At 43.9% G+C, this 20,444-nt stretch overlaps 2 protein-coding genes across 2 annotated transcripts; both read right to left on the bottom strand.

Annotated features, from left to right (window-relative positions):
• Positions 1–3,554: 3,554 nt before the first annotated feature.
• On the bottom strand, positions 3,555–6,297 carry LOC109786942 (uncharacterized). Its single transcript, XM_020345508.3, has 3 exons — positions 6,079–6,297; positions 4,110–5,890; positions 3,555–4,014 (listed from the first exon to the last, which is right to left on the bottom strand). The coding sequence occupies exons 2-3, from the start codon at positions 5,880–5,882 to the stop codon at positions 3,736–3,738; spliced, it is 2,052 nt and encodes a 683-aa protein (XP_020201097.1). The 5' UTR covers positions 5,883–5,890; positions 6,079–6,297; the 3' UTR covers positions 3,555–3,735.
• Positions 6,298–10,876: 4,579 nt separating this feature from the next.
• LOC120974423 (uncharacterized) lies at positions 10,877–14,048 on the bottom strand. Its single transcript, XM_073509534.1, has 3 exons — positions 13,711–14,048; positions 13,182–13,424; positions 10,877–11,286 (listed from the first exon to the last, which is right to left on the bottom strand). The coding sequence occupies exons 1-2, from the start codon at positions 13,969–13,971 to the stop codon at positions 13,365–13,367; spliced, it is 321 nt and encodes a 106-aa protein (XP_073365635.1). The 5' UTR covers positions 13,972–14,048; the 3' UTR covers positions 10,877–11,286; positions 13,182–13,364.
• Between the last annotated feature and the right edge of the window lie 6,396 nt (positions 14,049–20,444).

Genomic DNA, 20,444 nt, shown 5'->3' with positions numbered 1-20,444 from the left:
GATGATAAGGTGATGTGATTCTATGGTTAACATCATACTTGGCAAGCATTTTATAGAAAGCACCATGAATAAAGTGTGAACCACCATTAGTCATTAAATATATAGGGACTCCAAACCTTGGGAAAATAACTTCCTTAAGCATTTTAATAGAGGTGTTGTGATCAGCACTACTGGTTGGAATAGCCTCTACCCATTTAGTAACATAATCAACAACAATCAAAATATGTGTATACCCATTAGAGGAAGGAAAAGGTCCCATGTAATCAAATCCCCAAACATCAAATGGTTCAACAGCAAGTGAATAGTTCATAGGCATTTCTTGACGCTTACCGATATTACCTATTCTTTGACATTCATCACAAGATAAGATGAACTTACGGGCATCATTGAAGAGAGTAGGCCAATAAAATCCAGATTGCAATACCTTGTGAGCAGTTCTATCTCCAGCATGATGCCCTCCATAAGCTTCGAAGTGACATTTCCGAAGGATTTGTCCCTGTTCATGCTCAGGTACACAACGTCTAATAATACCATCTACTCCTTCTTTGTAAAGATGTGGGTCATCCCAAAAGTAGTGTCTTAAATCATAAAAGATTTTTTTTTCTTTTGTTGGTATGTAAAGCTAGGTGGTAAATATTTAGCAACAATGTAATTAGCATAGTCAGCATACCAAGGAGTACTATGAGCAACATTTATTGCAGCTAACTTCTCATCAGGAAAACTATCATCAATAGTAGTGGGTCATCAGGCACATTTTCAAGCCTAGATAAATTATCAGCTACGGGGTTCTCAGCTCCTTTTCTATCAGTGATATGTAAATCAAATTCTTGTAACAAGAGAACCCATCGAATAAGTCTAGGTTTAGCATCTTTCTTTTCCATAAGATATTTAATAACAGCATGGTCGGTGTGAACAATTACTTTGGAATCAACAATATAAGGTCTAAACTTATCACAAGCAAACACCACTGCTAAGAATTCTTTTTCAGTAGTAGCATAGTTTCGTTGAGCACTGTCTAGAGTTTTACTAGCATAATGAATAACATCCAATTTCTTATCAACTCTTTGTCCTAGAATAGCACCAACAGCATAATCACTAGCATCACACATAATTTCAAAAGGTAAGTTCCAATCAGGTGGTTGAACAATAGGTGCAGAAATTAAGGCTTTCTTGAGTGTCTCAAAGGCTTCAAAACAATCATCATCAAAAACAAAAGGAATATACTTTTGCAAAAGATTCGTAAGAGGCCTATAAATTTTAGAAAAGTCTTTGATAAATCTCCTATAGAAACCAGCATGACCTAAGAAACTACAAATACCTTTTATATCTTTAGGGCATGGCATTTTCTCAATTGCATCAACCTTAGTTTTGTCCACTTCAATACCCTTTTCAGAAATCTTATGACCCAAGACGATACCTTCATTAACCATAAAGTGGCACTTCTCCCAATTCAAGACAAGATTTGTTTGTTCACATCTCTGCAAAACTCGATCAAGATTGCTTAAACAATCATCAAAAGACTTCCCATAGACAGAGATTCGTCCATGAAAACCTCAACAATCTTTTCACAAAAGTCAGAGAATATAGCAGCCATACATCTTTGAAAGGTAGCAGGTGCATTACATAAACCGAAAGGCATACGTCTATAAGCATAGGTTCCAAAAGGACAAGTAAAAGTGGTCTTTTCTTGATCAGGTTGAGAAACAGGTATTTGTGAAAAACCAGAATATCCATCAAGGAAGCAAAAATGTGTGTGCTTAGATAGTCTTTCAAGCATTTGATCAATAAAAGGCAGAGGGTAATGATCTTTCCTAGTTGCTTTGTTTAATTTTCTAAAATCAATTACCATTCTATAGCATGTAACAATTCTTTGTGGGTAAGTTCATTCTTATCATTAGGAACAACAGTTATACCTCCTTTCTTAGGGACACAATGAACAAGGCTTACCCATCTACTATCAGCTATAGGTTAGATTATACTTGCTTCCAGAAGTTTTAATATTTCCACTCTTACCACTTCTTTCATCTTCGGATTTAACCGGCGTTGGTGATCAACAACGGGTTTAGCATCAGGTTCCATATTAACTTTGTGCTGACATAGAGTGGGACTAATGCCCTTTAAATCGTCAAGAGTATATCCAATAGCAGCTCGGCGCTTCCTTAGAACTTTCAATAATCTTTCTTCTTCATGTTCTTAAAGGTTAGCACTAATAATAACATGATATATCTTCTTTTCATCAAGATAAGCATATTTTAAAGTGTCTAGCAGTTGTTTTAATTCAAACACAGGATCACCTTTAGGTGGAGGAGGACCTCCTAGAGTTTCAGTAGGCAAGTTGTGTTTAAGCAGAGGACGTTGTTCAAAGAAAATCTTATCTATTTCATTTCTTTCATGCATATGTAAATCATTTTCATGGTCTAACAAATATTGTTCTAGTGGATCAGTAGGAGGCACAACAATAGAAGCAAGACCAATTAATTCATCTTTACTAGGCAATTCTTTTTCATGAAGCTTTCTACTAAACTTGGAAAATTAAACTCGTGAGACTCTTCACCAAAACTAACACCAATAGTTTGTTTCTCATAGTCTATTCTAGCATTAACGGAATTCAAGAAAGGTCTACCAAAGATAATGAGACATAAGTCATCTTGTGGGGAACCAAGGACAAGAAAATCAGTAGGGTATTTTATTTTCCCACACAAGACTTCAACATCTCTAACAATCCCAATTGGTGATATAGTGTCTATATTAGCAAGTTTAATAGTAACATCTATGTCTTCTATTTCTACGGGTGCTATGTCATTCATAATTTCTTGATATAAGGTGTAAGGAATAGCACTCACACTAGCACCTATGTCACATAAACCATGATAACAGTGATCTCCTATTTTAACTGAGACAACGGGCATGCCAATAACAAGTCTATGTTTATCTTTTTTATCAGGTTTGGCAATTATAGCAGCTTCTTCGTAGAAGTAAATAACATGCCCATCCATATCTTCTTCCAAGAGATCTTTAACCATAGCAATACTAGGTTCTACTTTAATTTGTTCATCAGGTTTAGGTGTTCTAATGTAGCTTTTGTTGACAACAGTTGAAACGTTAGCATGTTCCTTTATCCTAACAGGAAAAGGTGGTTTCTCAATATAAGCAGAAGGAACAACTGGATCAACATTGTAAAGTATAGTTTCTTTTTTAGCTGGTATCGGTTCTTTAATTTCTTCTTTAATAGGTGGGTGATATGTAAACCACTTCTTTTTAGGAAGATCAACATGAGTAGTAAATGATTCACAAAAGAAGGCTACTATCTCAAAGTCAAGTCCATATTTAGTGCTAAACTTTTGAAAAGCATCGATATTCATAAAAGATTTAACACAATCATACTTAAGCTTAATACCTGACTCTTTACCTTCGTCGAGTTCCCAATTTTATTTTTTTAACCATGGAAATTTTACTAACTATACCATGATTATTTTTCTTAAATACATCATGGCAATTTTTTATAATTTCTCTATGCCAAATTTATTGTGGACTGCCGGCCCAAATCATAAACAGGAAACACAACATAGAGCTAAAAAAACACAACATACATTATTAATTATTACATGTCGTTAATCATCAGTAAGATCATCGAGCTCCTTGTTACGGCTCTAAAATGGTGAAGTGGCGTGAGGAGAGGCTGACAATATGTCTCAATTTGAAAGCTCCCCGTAATTTCAATTGATCAACATGTCACTAACATGCTATTTTGTTTTTGTAGACGTACGTCCAGTGCTGTACCAGAAGCCACAGGATGGTGATAAACTCGCCGCCATTACTGAGCTCCCTGGCATGGGAATCTCGGGGGCAGTGATCCGCAGCATAAAGCATCATCTCCACCCACACGGAGAAGATGAGTTCCAACGTGTCAGGCCTACCCAAGTGGAGGAGCTGTTTGGCGAGATTGCTTGCACACGTGTACAACTCGTCACGTGACCCTTCAAGAACCTCTGGATACGAATCAAGTTGCTGCGCCTGAGATAGAGGGGTAAAATTAGTGCATGTGGTAAAGTAATTTCAAAGAATATGAGATAATCAAATTGAGGGCCTGAAGAGCAACATGCACATACCCCCTCATAAGACCAGTTGGCAAACAGTGTCTCGGCAAGCTTCTCCCTCTGAGCCTGAGTGATCCTGGAGCCATTCGGGCCTTCATGGTGGAACAATTCCTTAAGTACACAGCACTTGTTCCAGCTTCCGGGAGATGCCCTCACAGATTTGTCCTCGTCACCTAAGATATGTACCCGCCATATTGTTTCCAGGATCCTGGAGGGCGTAAGATGTACCGTGCGGCGTTCACGGCCAGGTAGCATGTTGGGTTTTGCCACCAGCAGGAACATCATGTAATTGGATAGCACCCTAGTAGCCTCAATAAGCTCTACTTCATGGCCACCCTTGGATTCCCAGATGAACAAATCAGTTGCGATGTGCCATATAACGATGCTCTCGTCCAACTCAATGTTGAGCACAGTCCATTTGGCAACACCCTTGAACGCTTGCTTCTGCTCCAGGATAAAGCTGCCTCTTGTGGTCATTGTGCTCAAAGGGCCCACGAGCTTCGCAAACCCATCCTGTCGTATCATTTTGAAGAGCAATCCCTTGAGTTGCTGCATCGACAACGAATCGCTGCCACAGAAAGTGCCCGAGAAATGCAGCTTGTTCCACCAGTCCTCCTGCCCTATCTTCGCTGCCAGCTTGCTCCCGAGGCCCGTCCGGTCCCGGGTGCACAGATGGAGCATGTTATACTGCCCAATGGTGCCCCGCCACAGTCTCCTGTTTGCCGGCTTCAAAGGCTTGCGAAGTGAAGAGAGGACATAATAGTGAAGCCACTCTAGCCAAGCAGCCCGAGTGCTCCCGCTGTAATCCTCCGCCTTTCGAAGAACGAAACAACATGTCCAGCTAGACAATACTGCCCTACATGCTGATATGACCTCCAGGACCAAAGCCCCAGCCAGCAAAATGTAAGAGATGGCTACATCTACCCTGTTGTACGCATGATCCCCTCTGCTGAGCCTGAGCCGAAACAAGCACAAGGCAGCTGATGTGCCAACCAGCGAGATGGAATGGATGCAGAAGCCATACCATGTGTGGATCACTGCTGCCTTGGTGTACAGTGTGTCGTACATCAGAGACAGCTCCATCTCCACCAACTTGAATATATCCTCGTCATAGAAAGGAAAGAGACGAGGTGAATCCTCGTCTGGGGGCTTGGGGCGCATTACCACCTTGGTATCGTCGAAGCCGGACTTGCAGATGGCGAACTGGGAGTGCGCTCGGAGCAATATTTCATCGTCACCCATATCCTGTCTCAGTAATTCATAAGGGTCAACCGCCTTACCAGAGCTGCTCTTGTTGTCGTTGGCACGCTTGAGTGCCCATGTCCTCTCACCGTACTTGACAATGCCGGCAACAAACATGGAGATTGAGACCAGCTGAAGCAAGGTCCCGCTGTCGGCCATGTACTTGTAGAGGACATAAGCAGCTCCAAGGACCTGCACAACAAGGGTCTGCAGGTGGCGCAGCCAGAGACGGTTGTCCTCGAGCGCGTAGGCGGTGACGTTGTACGGCCCGCCGAGATGCAGCAGGAGGAAGGGCGCCCAGAACGCGGCCAGCTGGTGCTCACGTGACCCGCCGCTGGTGATGGATAGATGGCCCAGGGTGTATATCGCCGTGGAGTCCGCCGACAGGTATGCTAACCAGAGGGCTACCCTCAGCGAGGTGGAGAGGCCACGCCGACGCATCCCTCCGAAGACGAGGAGGAGCACTTGCAGCGCGAAGCTCAAAAGGACAAGGATTTGAATCCCCCATTCCCTCCACAGATGCGACACCCCTCCGGCTGCCATTGCCCTCGCTACTCAAAACAACAGAAGAGCACATCAGCAACTTGTGCCAACCAGCCTGCTGAAATCTAAGCTAAAAGACATGCATGGCATGAAGAGCATGGAAGTTCGCTGGCAAAAAAGAATGAAACGAGACCTAGCTATTTCTCAAAGATTGAGCAGAACTGGGAAAGCGTGGATCCTGGATGTGTGGATTTACCTGGATGGATTCCTGCCCGCCTATGGTTGTCCCGTCGCTGCTCGTGTCTGAGAGAGTGAGAGGGGAAGGTCGTCGTGTTCGTGCGGACCTGATGAGGGAGTTCGAGGAAGACAGGGGAGTCTCAGACAGGGAGAGGGAGTTATTCCACTGTGGAAGTTATTCTAGCGCTAGAGTAGAGAATGGCTTGTCTTCCCCCTTCTCGGCTCCAAGTCCCTCTCTTGATCGGAGAAACGATTGAATGGGAAAGCATTTAATCATGGCCAGTACTATGTTGTGGCAGTTTGGAGCATGTGCTGTGGGACCCACCCAATAAAATTGGACGCTGGTGATAAGAGCAACTCCAATGTGCCGACCCAAATGGACGGCGATTTTGTCCGCTTTCTGTCCGTTTGGGTTGGCCACTCGCTCGGCGTCCGCCCTATTTATGATTTGGGTCGGCAGTGCGCCCAACGCATCGACTCATTTTGTACCTTGGCAAACTGTCGAACAGCTTGAGGGCGTCGACGAAGAAGCTGGCCGACGAAGAGACGTACGCCTCCCTTGGACCAGGTGGCTGGCCTGGCGGCGTTCGACGAGCGTGCCGGCGTCAGGACAGTGGGCGGTGTCGAACGAAGGAGCTAGCCGGGGCGGGGAGGCAGCTTCCTGCCCGCGGCGGCGTCGGAGTGGGAAGCTTCGGTGCCCCGGCGGCGAAGCGGTGGTGACGGCGACGTGGGAGGTGGCAGCTTTGGGGAAGGGGGTGTCGGCACCGGCTGCTGGCAAAGGCACCGGAAAGGAGCGGCGGCGGCGACGGGGCGGCGGTGGGTGAGGGTTTGCTGTCGATATGGCTGGAAGAGGATGGCCAATGTGACATCGACTAGTGAGCCAGGGGGAGTAGACGTGCGTGGTGCGCGTCTGTTTCATGTACGCGCCGATGCAAATAAGGCTGAAAATTAGGCCCAGAATGGGTTAGCAGGCTGGCAAAAAACGGACGTGTGTCCGTTTATGTCGATGCGTTAGGCTGACTTTTATATACACGTAGATCCAAACGGACGCACGCGAACAAAATGACGAGTGTCCATCAGGAGTACGCTAATCTCAAGATATCATTCAAAAGAAATGAAAATGCACCAACAGGCAGGGACAACATCAATACCACGCGACGCGTGCGCACCCACCAAACGGCAACAATTCAGTAATGGATAGCCAGCATGCGCTATGGCAAATTAAAACGCCCCTGCGCTCATCAATTACAATTTATGACGAAAAATGTTCATGCACAGTGGAGACGACCCAGAACTGGTTGGTGCGGCAATGATGCATGGCAGTGAACGGAGGCTGCAGCATATGCATCCAAGATTGAAATTACCTAGGTAAAAGACCTACGTGAAAAATCAATTGTGAAACGCGTGTACAGGGAGGGCATAACCTATCCCCTCTCCCGCCTCTGTTTCTCCGCAGGAGACTGCTTGGAGAAGATGTACAGTGCGAGCCTCTAGCGCGTGTACTCATTGATGTGTGCCCAGGGCCGTCATGAGCAGTTATGGCATCTCCAGAACAGTGGCTGTGGCGCGGTAGCAGTCAAGCCTGTGTCCTGTCTGGTCCACTCCGGGCGTATAGCACGACGCATTGGCGGACACCGGCGATAAACGTGTCCGCATCGCGTGGCCGCATGGCACAAAAGGACAGTGTGGTGCGAGTCGGCACTTTCTGAACCCATGGACATATGCATCCATTTTTTGAAAAATGCATTTCAAACACGTTTTAAAATGTTGAAAATTTAAAAAGAAAATTTCACGCATACATGTTTTGATCGCAAAAGTGTGTGTGCGGTACAAAATTTTGTGAAAAAATGCCTTTTCATTTTGTCTCTGTTAAAAAGATAAATTTGAATGCTTCTAAATAGCGTTTTACGACATAATTTTTTGTCTTTTTTACAGCCAAAAAAGTTATTTTTTTGTGAAACTTTATGCATGCACATAAAACATAAAGATGTATCCGTGTAACCTTTTTTATTTTCTTTTAGCATTTGAAAATGTGCTTTTTAAAATGGGTTCATATGTACCTGGGTTCATCGGTGCACTTCTCAGGATGGTGCATTAATCATAGTAAATGAGGTGATGTGTGTTGCAGTTTGCCACTAAATGGTCTGCTGAAGGTTTGTGGTGTGTGTTCTTTATGTCGTCTCTGCTGGTTGATGCATTATCATGTGGGTGTGGCAGGGTATCTGTGATGAGAGCTCGCATAATTATCTATCGCTCTATTACGACCTGCCATAATGCTACTGCATGCACACAACTTTGGACATACATTATTGATAGACCAGCCGGCTGCCTGCGTTCTATAGGTGAGCAAGCAGCACATACTACCGGATGTTTAAAAGGCCGAGAGGAGTGTGGAGCAGCTAGCCATCAAGACTTTTTTCTAGACAAGCCAGCCATGAGAGCAAGTCTAATAAATCCTAGGCTATAGCATTTGTCATGTCATCAGAATCTTATGTGGAAGAGAGAGAAAGGAGGAGAGGGATTGAAGCCGGCGCTTCGTGTGTAGCCCGGCTGCAGCACTTCACACGAGAAAAAAGCTTGCATGCAGCCTCCGCTGCCTCCTTCCTCCCAATAATCTACTCCCTCCCTCCCTTCAGAATTACTTGTCTCGAATATGGATGTATCTAGATTCCGCAAAAAAAATACATCTAGATACATCCATTTCTGTGACAAGTAAATCCAAACGAAGGGAGTATCTCCATTCACATGCATGCATTAAATGGCTTCATTAATTAGCCGGAGTATCTACAGTCAGCTTGTATATACAAGTGGGCTTTTTCACGGGCTTTAAGACTAGCCACAATGGGTAGTAACATAGAGTAGTAACATGAGCATGTTACTAATCTATGTTACTACCTCTATAGTGGGAAGTAACATATGTGTAGTAACATGCAACACTTCATTTATTATGCTATAGACTCATCTTGCCTTGATATGTGTGATGTTACAGTAACTAGCTAAGTTACTAGAACTACCTCTCTCTTCATTAACTCATTGCCACATAGACAAATTTGCTGAGTTGGACTTGAAGTTACCGCTGAAGTTACTCCCACTGTGGCTAGTCTAAGTGACATGGCACTGCCCTATCGCTAGCAGCAGGCTTTGTTATTAATCATGCTCTCAAGACTGACATGTTAATCAATGCTCTTCAATGCATGGGTTGCCTCACGGGTCGTGCGCCGCATGTGTCAAATGCAAATACGCAGCTATATCGTTTACTATACGGGGAGGGGAAATCATTAGAGCATCTACTACCGGACCTTTCAAACCCGTCTCAAACGTCCGGACATGCCGCCCGGTCACTGACCGGTCACGAAATTTAGATCCAGGCGGGTCTTTCAAACCACCCTCAAACGCCCAGACTGACCGGCGGGGTTGGATATGGGGGCGTCCGGTGCGCCCGGGCATGCTCGCCACGTCGGACTGACACAGGGGTCTCAGCTGGAAAAGCCCTCAAACCCGGCGGTCCGAAACTCGTCTCCTCCGTCGGACCGGTGGCGCCGCGTGGCGTAGCTCCGGCAGGCCGCATAGTGCATTGCCCGGCTATTTAAGTCGACCAGCGGCACCGAAACCCTACCATCCGTCCATATTTTCCTCCTCCTGTCCACCGCCGCCACCACTTTCCACTCCACCCGTCCGCCTAGTAGCAATGCCCCCACGTCGTCGGGTGAGGAGCGAGCCCTTTCTGATGCCGGAGCACCGACTCGAGCTCCTTCAGCAGATCCGGGCTAGGCGCGAAGCCCAGATCGCCGCGGGCCTACCTCCGGATGCAGTGGATCCGGAGGAGGAGGTGGAGGATGAGGAGGAGGAGGTGGAGGAGGAGGAGGAGGAGGAGGTGGTGGACGAGGAGGTGGACAAGGAGGCGGAGGAGGAGGAGGATGAGCCGGAGGAGGAGGATGTGGGGGACGCTGGCGACGGGGATCTGCAGGCGGAGCAGCAGGCCATCCTCAGTCCCCTCCGGTCGGAGTGGGCTGCGGAGGCAAGACGCCGTCGCCAGCAGGAGATGGAGGCGCAAGAGGCCGCGGAGGAGGCGGAGATGTTCGCCTACATGGATGAGGTCGAGCAGGAGGAGGATGAGCCGGAGCCCTCCTACCCGCCCGTCCAGCCGGCGCCCGACACCGTCGTCGTGGACATCTCCGACAACGAAAAGTAGTTAGGGTAATACGTAGATGTAGTACGTAGGATTCCTTTTGCATGCTTTGTATGGATCTAGGGGATGAAATCTAAGAGAGGCGGATGCAAAGTGGCTAATTTGAGGCGTGCTATTGTTGATTTTACTGTTAGTTGGGAAAGCTAGATTATCTAAGAGTTCCTTCGAACTTTTATTTGAGACGCCCTACAACAAATTTGGTCTTATCTACCTACCCTTTTAGTGGAATAGCGCAATTTTAAGAAATAAATTCACATCAATGTTGCAGTTCAACATAATTTATACAAAAAGAAGTGTTATAAACAATCGATCATGCATATTGGAGAATTGCATTCACGTGTTACCGTCATAGGGAAATAAGAAAACCCCTGCAAGAACCACATAACAATGCCTATAGGCCATGTTTGAGCACGACCCACACTAGGCCATGTTCAAGTACTTCTGGGCTCTAGTAGTGCATTCTTTCCATGCAAGCAATCCGAAGAACGATACAAAGAACTGCTTGCCAACATGAATCGAAGGTATGATAAAAATAGTACTTAGCACAGATAAACCCTTTAATTTAAACATCTCTGTAATAATAGATTCATGATCACCATTGCTGAATTTAACGAAGCCACCTAAGATATGAGGTCCGCCTCTCGGTGATCATTATATATAACATTCTATAATAACTGTCACAGGGCCAACCGCTTGTGAAGAAATGGTAGTCATCAAACATAACACTACCAACATGGCAAATTCTATATGCCTAGAAAAGCACTTGTCCTCGGAGAGGGTGCTACCCCCCTCACCGTCTGGTCATGTATTCCAGGTTTCCTGGCAGCAAGCTAGTAAACACTTCAACACCAAAACGTCAAATTACGAGAACTCATGGCACATGGAGTATTCAATACTAGCAGTGGATCAATCTACATTCGTGAATACATATAACTAACTAACTATAATCCAGTACTTATCCGCAGCCACAAACTTCAGCAAAGAGTCGGCTCTTGTATTTGTCTTGCCCATCTGAACACCATCCATTCATGGTTATGTCTGTTAACAAAAAAAAATATTAGCAGAATATACAAGCACTTGAATGAGGATACGAAGATGTTTCTCAATATTAAGCAACCACTATTAATATGCATGTATTGATATATGTAGAGTAGTATTATGCCAATATGTCACTACCAGCAGGAGGTTTACAAGCGAGTAGTATTATGCATGTATTGATATATGTAGATGTCACTACCATGCCACTGCAACTAGACCAGCGAGAGGGATTTTGAAGATGAAGAGTGGAAAGGGCTGTGTGGAACCTCAGACCTGATGGAGAATAAAACGATTGAAACTCAACATATAGAGCGTAATTCTTCTTGCTCCGAATAACAGCCTAACTTGGAAAGGCTGGGGCCCTCAAAGGTGCAAATTCAATGTACATGGTAGCTAGCTCAAAATGGACTCTGAATTTCAGCACAATCGATGGTAAAAGATGGCCTAATCAGTAATTATCCCACATAAGGAGACCATCTTGAGATCACCAAACCCATACATTCACATGCATTAGACTACGGAGACTGGTGGACAGAACAAAGCATGACAATCGGAAAGTAGTGTCTCCGGGTGTAGTACACCCAAGTTAGCAAAAAATTGAAAAAATGTGATCAAACATTATCCAAAAAATCTGAAGTTTTGGGGCATCAAACATTATCCGATGTTTGAGGTTCTTGCAAAATTTAACCTAAAAATAACATCCGAGGAGCTCTCACCAAAAATAACAAAATCACTGCTCAAAAAGTGAACAAAACGTTCAGCAGCAATTTTTTTTGTTGAGAGCTCCTACGATGTTATTTTTCGATGAAACTTGGCAAGAACTTCAAACATTTGATAAAGTTTGATGTAGCAAAATTTCAGATTTTTTGGATTTTGTCTGATAAACTTTTTTGCTAACTCAGGTGTAGTACACCTGAGAGTAGAAAATCCAGTCTCCATGACAATCCACACGCCACATGGCACAAAAGAATGGAATAAATAATGGAACTAATGGCATTTGTCATGATGGAATCGACTTCCCGACAGTGGTATTCTTCAGTGTTATTGCACAAGAAGCACCAATATAATTCACAAATAATCATATAAACTATCAAAAATATTTGCTACAGTTTGCACTTGCGAAACAAGTTACTTTGAGGAAGAAGGACGAGACAAAAATAACTACAACATCAATATGTGTGAATGCACTTCGATAAAAATGTCATGGCACAACACCACATGCAAGTATATATTAGCTGCGAATTAAATGAAGGTCTGTTCTGTAATAATACGATCATAGCTTACTGCAATAATCCAATTAAATCTCTATTTGCTATCTTGACTAAAATAAGACAATAAATTAATATGTAGTAACACATAAACAGGCAGATAAAATAAGACAATAAATTTATATGTAACAGATAAATAACAAGATAATGCAATTAAGTAAGAGATACCCCACAACCCAGCCCTTTGAAATTTGAGGCCTACCACTTACAGTGGGTTTTGAATGATAAATTTAAGCTTCCCGGTCATAATAATCATGGCAATGACTGAACATGGACAATGCATACTAGGTTTTCACTGATGATCTCTCCGTATGGATCTGATTGGATAAATGGCAACTAGTTTTAGCAAAGAAACTCAGTGTTAAATGCAAATACTTTTAGGAAAGCTAACATCTATCAACAAGCCGAGTAACCCAAGTTTCTTGTGGGTCTAACTGGGATGTACGACAAAATGGTTTGGGATAAAGTTATCAACATCAAAAGTATTACTCGGTTACATGTATAAATGATCACGACGCGAATAAAAACTCACAAGTTATAAGGATTCATGAAACTAGAAACAGCCTGCTCATAGAAAACATATAACGTGGCACCACTAGGTGATCCGAGAAGAGGGTGGGTATATACCTCAACAACACAACCACATAGCCTCTCTACTTCAACCTCCATTGCCTCAGTAGCATAGTGGGTATGATGACGAAACAACATGTTGCAGCAGCACCCATTATCCCCACATCCCTCGCCATTGAACCAATCTGTTCCCTTTGAGATCCTTCCACACGCAACAGACCCAACACCAAATCGTATTTACTATTTAGTTCCGAGCACCATGAAGGCCATCGAAACGAGGCATCCAATCCTGACAGGGTCCTTGAGCATCGACAAAAAAGAAAAATCAGTACGAGGTCATATTATATGCTCTGAAGCTAGACAGGCGCAGAGGCCTTTACATACAGGGAAGCTGCTTCTGAATTCAGGGAAAACAATGGATCTCAATTTCTAATTTGGAGTTGGCAACTTAATTTAAACCGCACACATGTAAAATCCCATTTCAGCTGCTATAAAATCGGTCGGTTATTTATTTATTTATTTATTTATTTTCGAAGCAAATTGGACCAGACATATTCGAAGGCGCAAGGGGAGCTTTTTCATGTACCTTGGCGTCGGGGCGCACGCCGGCGACGAACGCGGCAAAGGGGGTGAAGGTCAGAACGAAGATAACGGACATCCAGGACGCCGCCAGGACCGCGGGGGGAATCTCGGCCTGACCCAGGGCAAGGCGCGCGATGGCCGACGCGAGGCACACCGCGCAGAGGACCCCGTAAACCCCGCAATGCAGGAAGATGAGCCCGTCCCACCCGGCGAGGGGCGCGGGCCTGCGCTCCGACTCCGGCATCTCCGGCTCGGCGACGGTCATGGGGGGCGGAACCCTAGGCGCAGGTGGCGGTGGGCGGAGTTGGGTTTAGCGGGAGAGAGGAGGAAGACGGGGGTCGCTTTGGGGGATTTCGGGAAGTGACTGCGGACCCCGTGGAGATTTTGGAAAACTCTTTGAAACACCCGACCGATTTTTACTCCCCGTCAACCGCCTCCTTTGGGCCCGCCAACCCCTGTTCACCTCAGAAGTACTAGCTCCCTACCCTGGGCTAAGAGCATCTCCAACAGCGGCCCAACGCACGGCACACTAAAAACCAGTTTGCAGCACGCCCATCGCCTGATTTGGCGCGGCAGGCAGCGCGTAGCTCCAGCAGCGTGCAACGCTCTCGCATAAACAATATATGCACTCTAAACACAAGCAAAAAATCAATCACAAACAAAATAAATCAACAATATAAATAGTTCAATTTCGTTATTACAACTCAAGCAAATAGTTTATCGTTCAATACAACAAACAGTTCAACAATACAACATGAAACGCACAAATCATGATGCTCTTTGTCGGCCATTCCAAGCCCACCACTCAATGAGATCCTTCTGAAGATCATCATGCGCTGCGGGACATCGAATGGCATGATAGGAGGCAACAAAACAGGCCACCCTTTCAGCCCTCCGCCGCACTCGCACGGATGTCCCAAGAGCTCATAGTGAGAGTAGTCTACATCTTCGTCACAATCATTCTCGATGATCATGTTGTGCATGATCACACAAGCGTGCATGATGTACCAAAGCATCTTTTGGTCCCAAAATCTAGTCGGTCCTCTCACAATAGCAAATTGGGCTTGCAAAATCCCAAAAGCTCTCTCCACATCTTTTCTAGCCGCCGCCTGAGCATTGTGGAAATCAAAAATTTTCTTACCTTCGGTTTTTTCAACGGCTTCACAAATGTTTGCCACTTTGGGTAGATGCCATCCGCAAGATAGTAGCCAAAGTTGTATGTACGACCATTTGCTATAAACTGCACCGGTGGCAGTTCATCATTTGCAATCTTATTCATCAGTGATGACCGGTTGACAACGTTGATGTCATTCAAAGATCCAGGCATTCCAAAAAAAGCATGCCAAATCCAGGTCTCTTGATCGGCCACCGCTTCAAGGATTATAGTGGAACCCTTTTTTTGGCCGTGGAATTGCCCATGCCATGCCTTTGGAAAATTCTTCCAACTCCAATGCATGCAATCTATTGAGCCAAGCATACCTGGGAAGCCGCGGGCTTTGTTCATCTCCAATAGCCTTGCGGCGTCTTCAACATTGGGAGATCTCAAGTACTCCTGGCCAAACACTTGCACAATTCCGACTGCGAAGCGCTTGACACATATGATGGCTTGGCTCTCACCCATGGCCAAGTGATCATCAACTAGATCCGCCAGGATACCGTATGCCAACACACGCAAAGCGGCTGTCACCTTCTGAAAGGTGCAATGCCCGAGCTCTCCGGCGGCATTCCTCCTTTGCTGAAAAAACCGGTCATGGCTCGCTAGTTTCTCTGCAATGCACCTGAACAACTCGGTGCTCATCCTGAACCGGCGACGAAAATACGACTCCGGGTATGTGGGATTCTCCACAAAATAGTGCATCATCAATCTGTTGTGGGCATCGATCCTATCCCTCCAAATTTTCTGCCGATCCAAAACCGAACCACCGTGCTTCGGTTTTTTATTGATGTGCATAGCTAGGATCATTGCAAGATCCTCCTCCTCTTCCATATCAAATTTTTCTTCGGAAGAATCATACGACGAACTCATCTACAATGTTCAATATAAACTAGGCTATAAAAACTACAATCAACATGCACCAAATTCATGTAAAAAAACTATGAAGTTTGAGCAATACATACCTTGCGGGGGTTTTGTCGAACACCTTGCGGGCGCCGACCGGTGGTGAGCGGTCGGGCACTGTTCGTTGGAGGACTGCCGCACGCGATGGGCGGCGGTTGATACGTCTCTGTCGTATCTATAATTTTTTATTGTTCCATGCCAATATTATACAACTTTCATATACTTTTGACAACTTTTTATACTATTTTTGGGACTAACATATTGATCCAGTGCCCAGTGCCAGTTCCTGTTTGTTGCATCTTTTTTGTTTCGCAGAAAATCCATATCAAACGGAGTCCAAACGGGATAAAAACGGATGGAGATTTTTTTGGAATATATGTGATTTTGGGGAAGAAGAATCAACGCGAGACGATGCCTGAGGGGCCACGAGGCAGGGGGCGCGCCCCTGACCCTCGTGGCCACCCCGTAAGGCGGTTGGTGCCCTTCTTCCGCTGCAAGAAAGCCAATATCCGGATAGAAATCGTGTTCAAATTTCAGCCCAATCGGAGTTACGGATCTCCGAGAATATAAGAAACGGTGAAAGACCAAAATCTGGAATGCAGAAACAAAGAGAGACAAAGAGACAGATCTAATCTCGAAGGGGCTCTCGCCCCTCCGCCGCCATGGAGGCCATGGACCAGAGGGGAAACCCTTCTCCCATCTAGGGAGAAGGTCAAGGAAGAAGAAGAAGACTGGGGGCTCTCTCCCCCTCTCTCTCGGTGGCGCCGGAACGCCGCCGGGGCCATCATCATCACTGCGATCTACACCAACACCTCCGTCACCTTCCCCCATCTATCTACAGCGGTCCACTCTCCCGCAACCCACTGTACCCTCTACTTGAACATGGTGCTTTATGCTTCATATTATTATCCAATGATGTGTTGCCATCCTATGATGTCTGAGTAGATTTTCGTTGTCCTATCGGTAATTGGTGAATTGCTATGATTGGTTTAATTTGCTTGTGGTTATGTTGCTGTCCTTTGGTGCCCATCATATGAGCGCGCGCGTTGATCACACCATAGGGTTAGTTGTATGTTGATAGGACTATGTATTGGAGGGCAAGAGTGACAGAAGCTTCAACCTAGCATAGAAATTGATGCATACGGGATTGAAGGGGGACCAATATATCTTAATGCTATGGTTGGGTTTTACCTTAATGAACGTTAGTAGTTGCGGATGCTTGCTAATAGTTCCAATCATAAGTGCATAGAATTCCAAGTCGGGGATGACATGCTAGCAGTGGCCTCTCCCAAACTTGCTATCGGTCTAGTAAAGTAGTCAATTGCTTAAGGACAATTTCACAACTCCTACCACCACTTTTCCACACTCGCTATACTAACTTTATTGCTTCTTTACCTAAACAGCCCCTAGTTTTTATTTACGCGCTCTTTATTATCTTGCAAACCTATCGAACAACACCTACAAAGTACTTCTAGTTTCATACTTGTTCTAGGTAAAGCGAACGTTAAGCGTGCGTAGAGTTGTATCGGTGGTCGATAGAACTTGAGGGAATATTTGTTCTACCTTTAGCTCCTCGTTGGGTTCGACACTCTTACTTATCGAAAGAGGCTACAATTGATGCCCTATACTTGTGGGTTATCAAGACCTTTTTCTGGCGCCATTGCCGGGGAGTTATAGCGTGGGGTGAATATTCTCGTGTGTGTGCTTGTTTGCTTTATCACTAAGTAGTTTTTATTTTGTGCTCTTGTTTTCTATCTTTAGTTATGGGTAGGAAACGCAAAATACCAAAAAAGATTAGTTGTACCTACTACACCAATGGTTGAAGAACCACTCAAAATCTATCGCACTCCTGAAGCTTTTTACTTGGATCATCTTCAATCCCTATGTGCTCGTGCTGAAACCCCAACTAGCTTAGTTGAGGGCAAATCTTTAGATGAGCATGCTTGTTATGTGCGACACCGCTTATCTCAAAAAGGGATTTTTTTACTGGATCAAATTCATCGTTTGCAATGTTATGCTTGGAATTTATGTGAAATTTATGATGTTACTTGTTGTTCTGAAAACCCTAAGAAACGCCTTCCTTACCAATGTGAGTTTAGTGATAATGGAATCGTATCTTCGTATGCTAAGGGTGTTTATAATTACTATGATGTTCAATAAATTGAAGAATTTGTTGCTTTTAAGGGTGCTTATGAAATTGCTTCTTTGATTGAAACGTATGATGCTACTCTTTACAAATCTAAATTTTTTGCCATACTTAAATATTGTTATGATAATTATGCTTCTAATGCCTATGTTAAACCATATATTGAGGACTCCTCCGCTGTCCAAGAAGAGACTAATATTTTGCAGGAGTCTATGGAAGAAGGAATTGATGAAACTGTGGGCTCATTGGATGAAAAAGATGATGAGGAGAGCGAAGAACAAAAGGAGGAAGAGCGGATTAGCTACCCGTGCCCACCTTCTAATGAGAGTAACTCTTCAACTCATACATTGTTTAATTTCCCATCGTGCTTACCGAAGGATGATTGTTATGATCCCGTTGATTCTTTTGAAATATCCCTTTTTGATGATGCTTGCTATGATTGTGGCCAAGATGCCAATATGAATTATGCTTATGGAGATGAACTTGCCATAGTTCCTTATGTTAAACATGAAATTGTTGCTATTGCACCCATGCATGACAGTCCTATTATCTTTTTGAATTATCCCAACTACACTATATCGGAGAAGTTTGCCCTTATTAAGGATTATATTGATGGGTTGCGTTTTACTACTACACATGATGATTTTGATAGATATAATATGCATGTGCTTGCTGCTCCTACTTGCAATTATTATGAGAGAGGAACTATATCTCCACCTCTCTATGTTTCCCACACGATAAATTGCAATAAACTGTTTATACTATGCATTGGCCTTTACTATGTGTGCATGAATTGTTCTCTTATGACATGCCGATGCATAGGAAGAGAGTTAGACTTCGTTGTTGCATGATATATGTTACTTTGTGCTCACTACTAAATCACAAATCATTGTTAATTAAAATTGGCTTTGATATACCTTGGGATCCGGGTGGATCCATTACTTGAGCACTATATGCCTAGCTTAATGGCTTTAAAGAAAGCGCTGCCAGGGAGACAACCCGGAAGTTGTAGAGAGTCATTTATTTCTATTGTGCTTTTATAAAGTTTAAAAATAAAAATAATGTGCCAAGATTTGCCTTTAGGATGTTTAGATTGCTTGTTGGTTTGTGCGGTGCAAAACAGAAACTTTGTCTGTAGTGGGCGATTTTACATTTTTTACTGGAACGTCAAAAGGATCTGAAACTTTTGAACTGTATTGCTATACAAATTGTTTATTTTTAATAATTTTTTCAGAATTTTTGGAGTACCAGAGGTATGGTGAATGTTCAAGATTAGTACAGACTGTCCTGTTTAAGACAGATTCTGTTTTTGATGCATAGTTTGCTTGTTTTGATGAAACTATCGATTTCTATCAGTAGATTAAGCCATGGAAAAGTCATCTTACAGTAGCTACAATGCAAAAATAAAATATGAATTGGTTTGCAACAATACTTAGAGTAGTGATTTGCTTTATTATACTAACGGATCTTACCGAGATATCTGTTGAGTTTTGTGTGGATGAAGTGTTCGAAGATCGAGGATGTCTCGATGTGAGGAGAAGGAGGAGAGGCAAGAGCTCAAGCTTGGGGATGCCCAAGGCACCCCAAGTAAATATTTAAGGAGACTCAAGCGTCTAAGCTTGGGGATGCCCCGAAGGCATCCCATCTTTCTTCAACAAGTATCGGTATGTTTTCGGACTCGTTTCGTTCATGTGATATGTGCAAATCTTGGAGCGTCTTTTGCATTTAGTTTTCACTTTTCTTTTATGCACCATGCTGGTATGAGATAGTCCTTCGTTGATTTATAGAATGCTTATTGCACTCAACTTATATTCTTTGAGTATGGCTTTATAGAATGCTTCATGTGCTTCACTTATATCATTTGAAGTTTGGATTGCGTGTTTCTCTTCACATAGAAAACCGCCATTTGGGGAATGCTCTTTTGCTTCACTTATATTTGTTAGAGCGTGGGCATATCTTTTGTAGAAAAAATTAAACTCTCGTGCTTCACTTATATCTATTTAGGGAGTTGACAGGAATTGGTCATTTACATGGTTAGTCATAAAATCCTACATAATACTTGTAGATCACTGAATATGATATGTTTGAGTCCTTGCAATAGTTTTGCGATATAAAGATGGTGATATTAGAGTCATGCTAGTGGGTAGTTGTGGATTGTAGAAATACTTGTGTTGAAGTCTGTGATTCCCGTAGCATGCACGTATGGTGAACCGTTATGTAACGAAGTCGGAGCATGATTTATTTATTGATTGTCTTCCTTATGAGTGGCAGTCGGGGACGAGCGATGGTCTTTTCCTACCAATCTATCCCCCTAGGAGCATGCGCGTAGTACTTTGTTTCGATGACTAATAGATTTTTGCAATAAGTATGTGAGTTCCTTATGACTAATGTTGAGTCCATGGATTATACGCGCTCTCACCCTTCCATCATTGCTAGCCTCTTCCGTACCGTGCATTGCCCTTTCTCACCTCGAGAGTTGGTGCAAACTTCGCCGGTGCATCCAAACCCCATGATACGATACGCTCTATCACAC

The sequence above is a fragment of the Aegilops tauschii genome, chromosome 2 (genome assembly GCF_002575655.3).
Source record: "Aegilops tauschii subsp. strangulata cultivar AL8/78 chromosome 2, Aet v6.0, whole genome shotgun sequence".
Lineage (NCBI taxonomy): Eukaryota > Viridiplantae > Streptophyta > Magnoliopsida > Poales > Poaceae > Aegilops > Aegilops tauschii.
The sequence above is the reverse complement of the archived record's forward strand: the minus strand, read 5'-3'. Positions and strand labels throughout refer to the sequence as shown.

Bases quoted from the DNA above. Each gene is read 5' to 3' on its own strand.
- LOC109786942 (XM_020345508.3), bottom strand. From the start codon at position 5,882: ATGGCAGCCGGAGGGGTGTCGCATCTGTGGAGGGAATGGGGGATTCAA. The intron at 4,015-4,109 runs GTATGTGCATGT...CCTCTATCTCAG, and splicing joins CCAACTGGTCTTATGAGGGG to GCGCAGCAACTTGATTCGTA.
- LOC120974423 (XM_073509534.1), bottom strand. From the start codon at position 13,971: ATGACCGTCGCCGAGCCGGAGATGCCGGAGTCGGAGCGCAGGCCCGCG. The intron at 13,425-13,710 runs GTACATGAAAAA...TCGATGCTCAAG, and splicing joins GCGTGCGCCCCGACGCCAAG to GACCCTGTCAGGATTGGATG.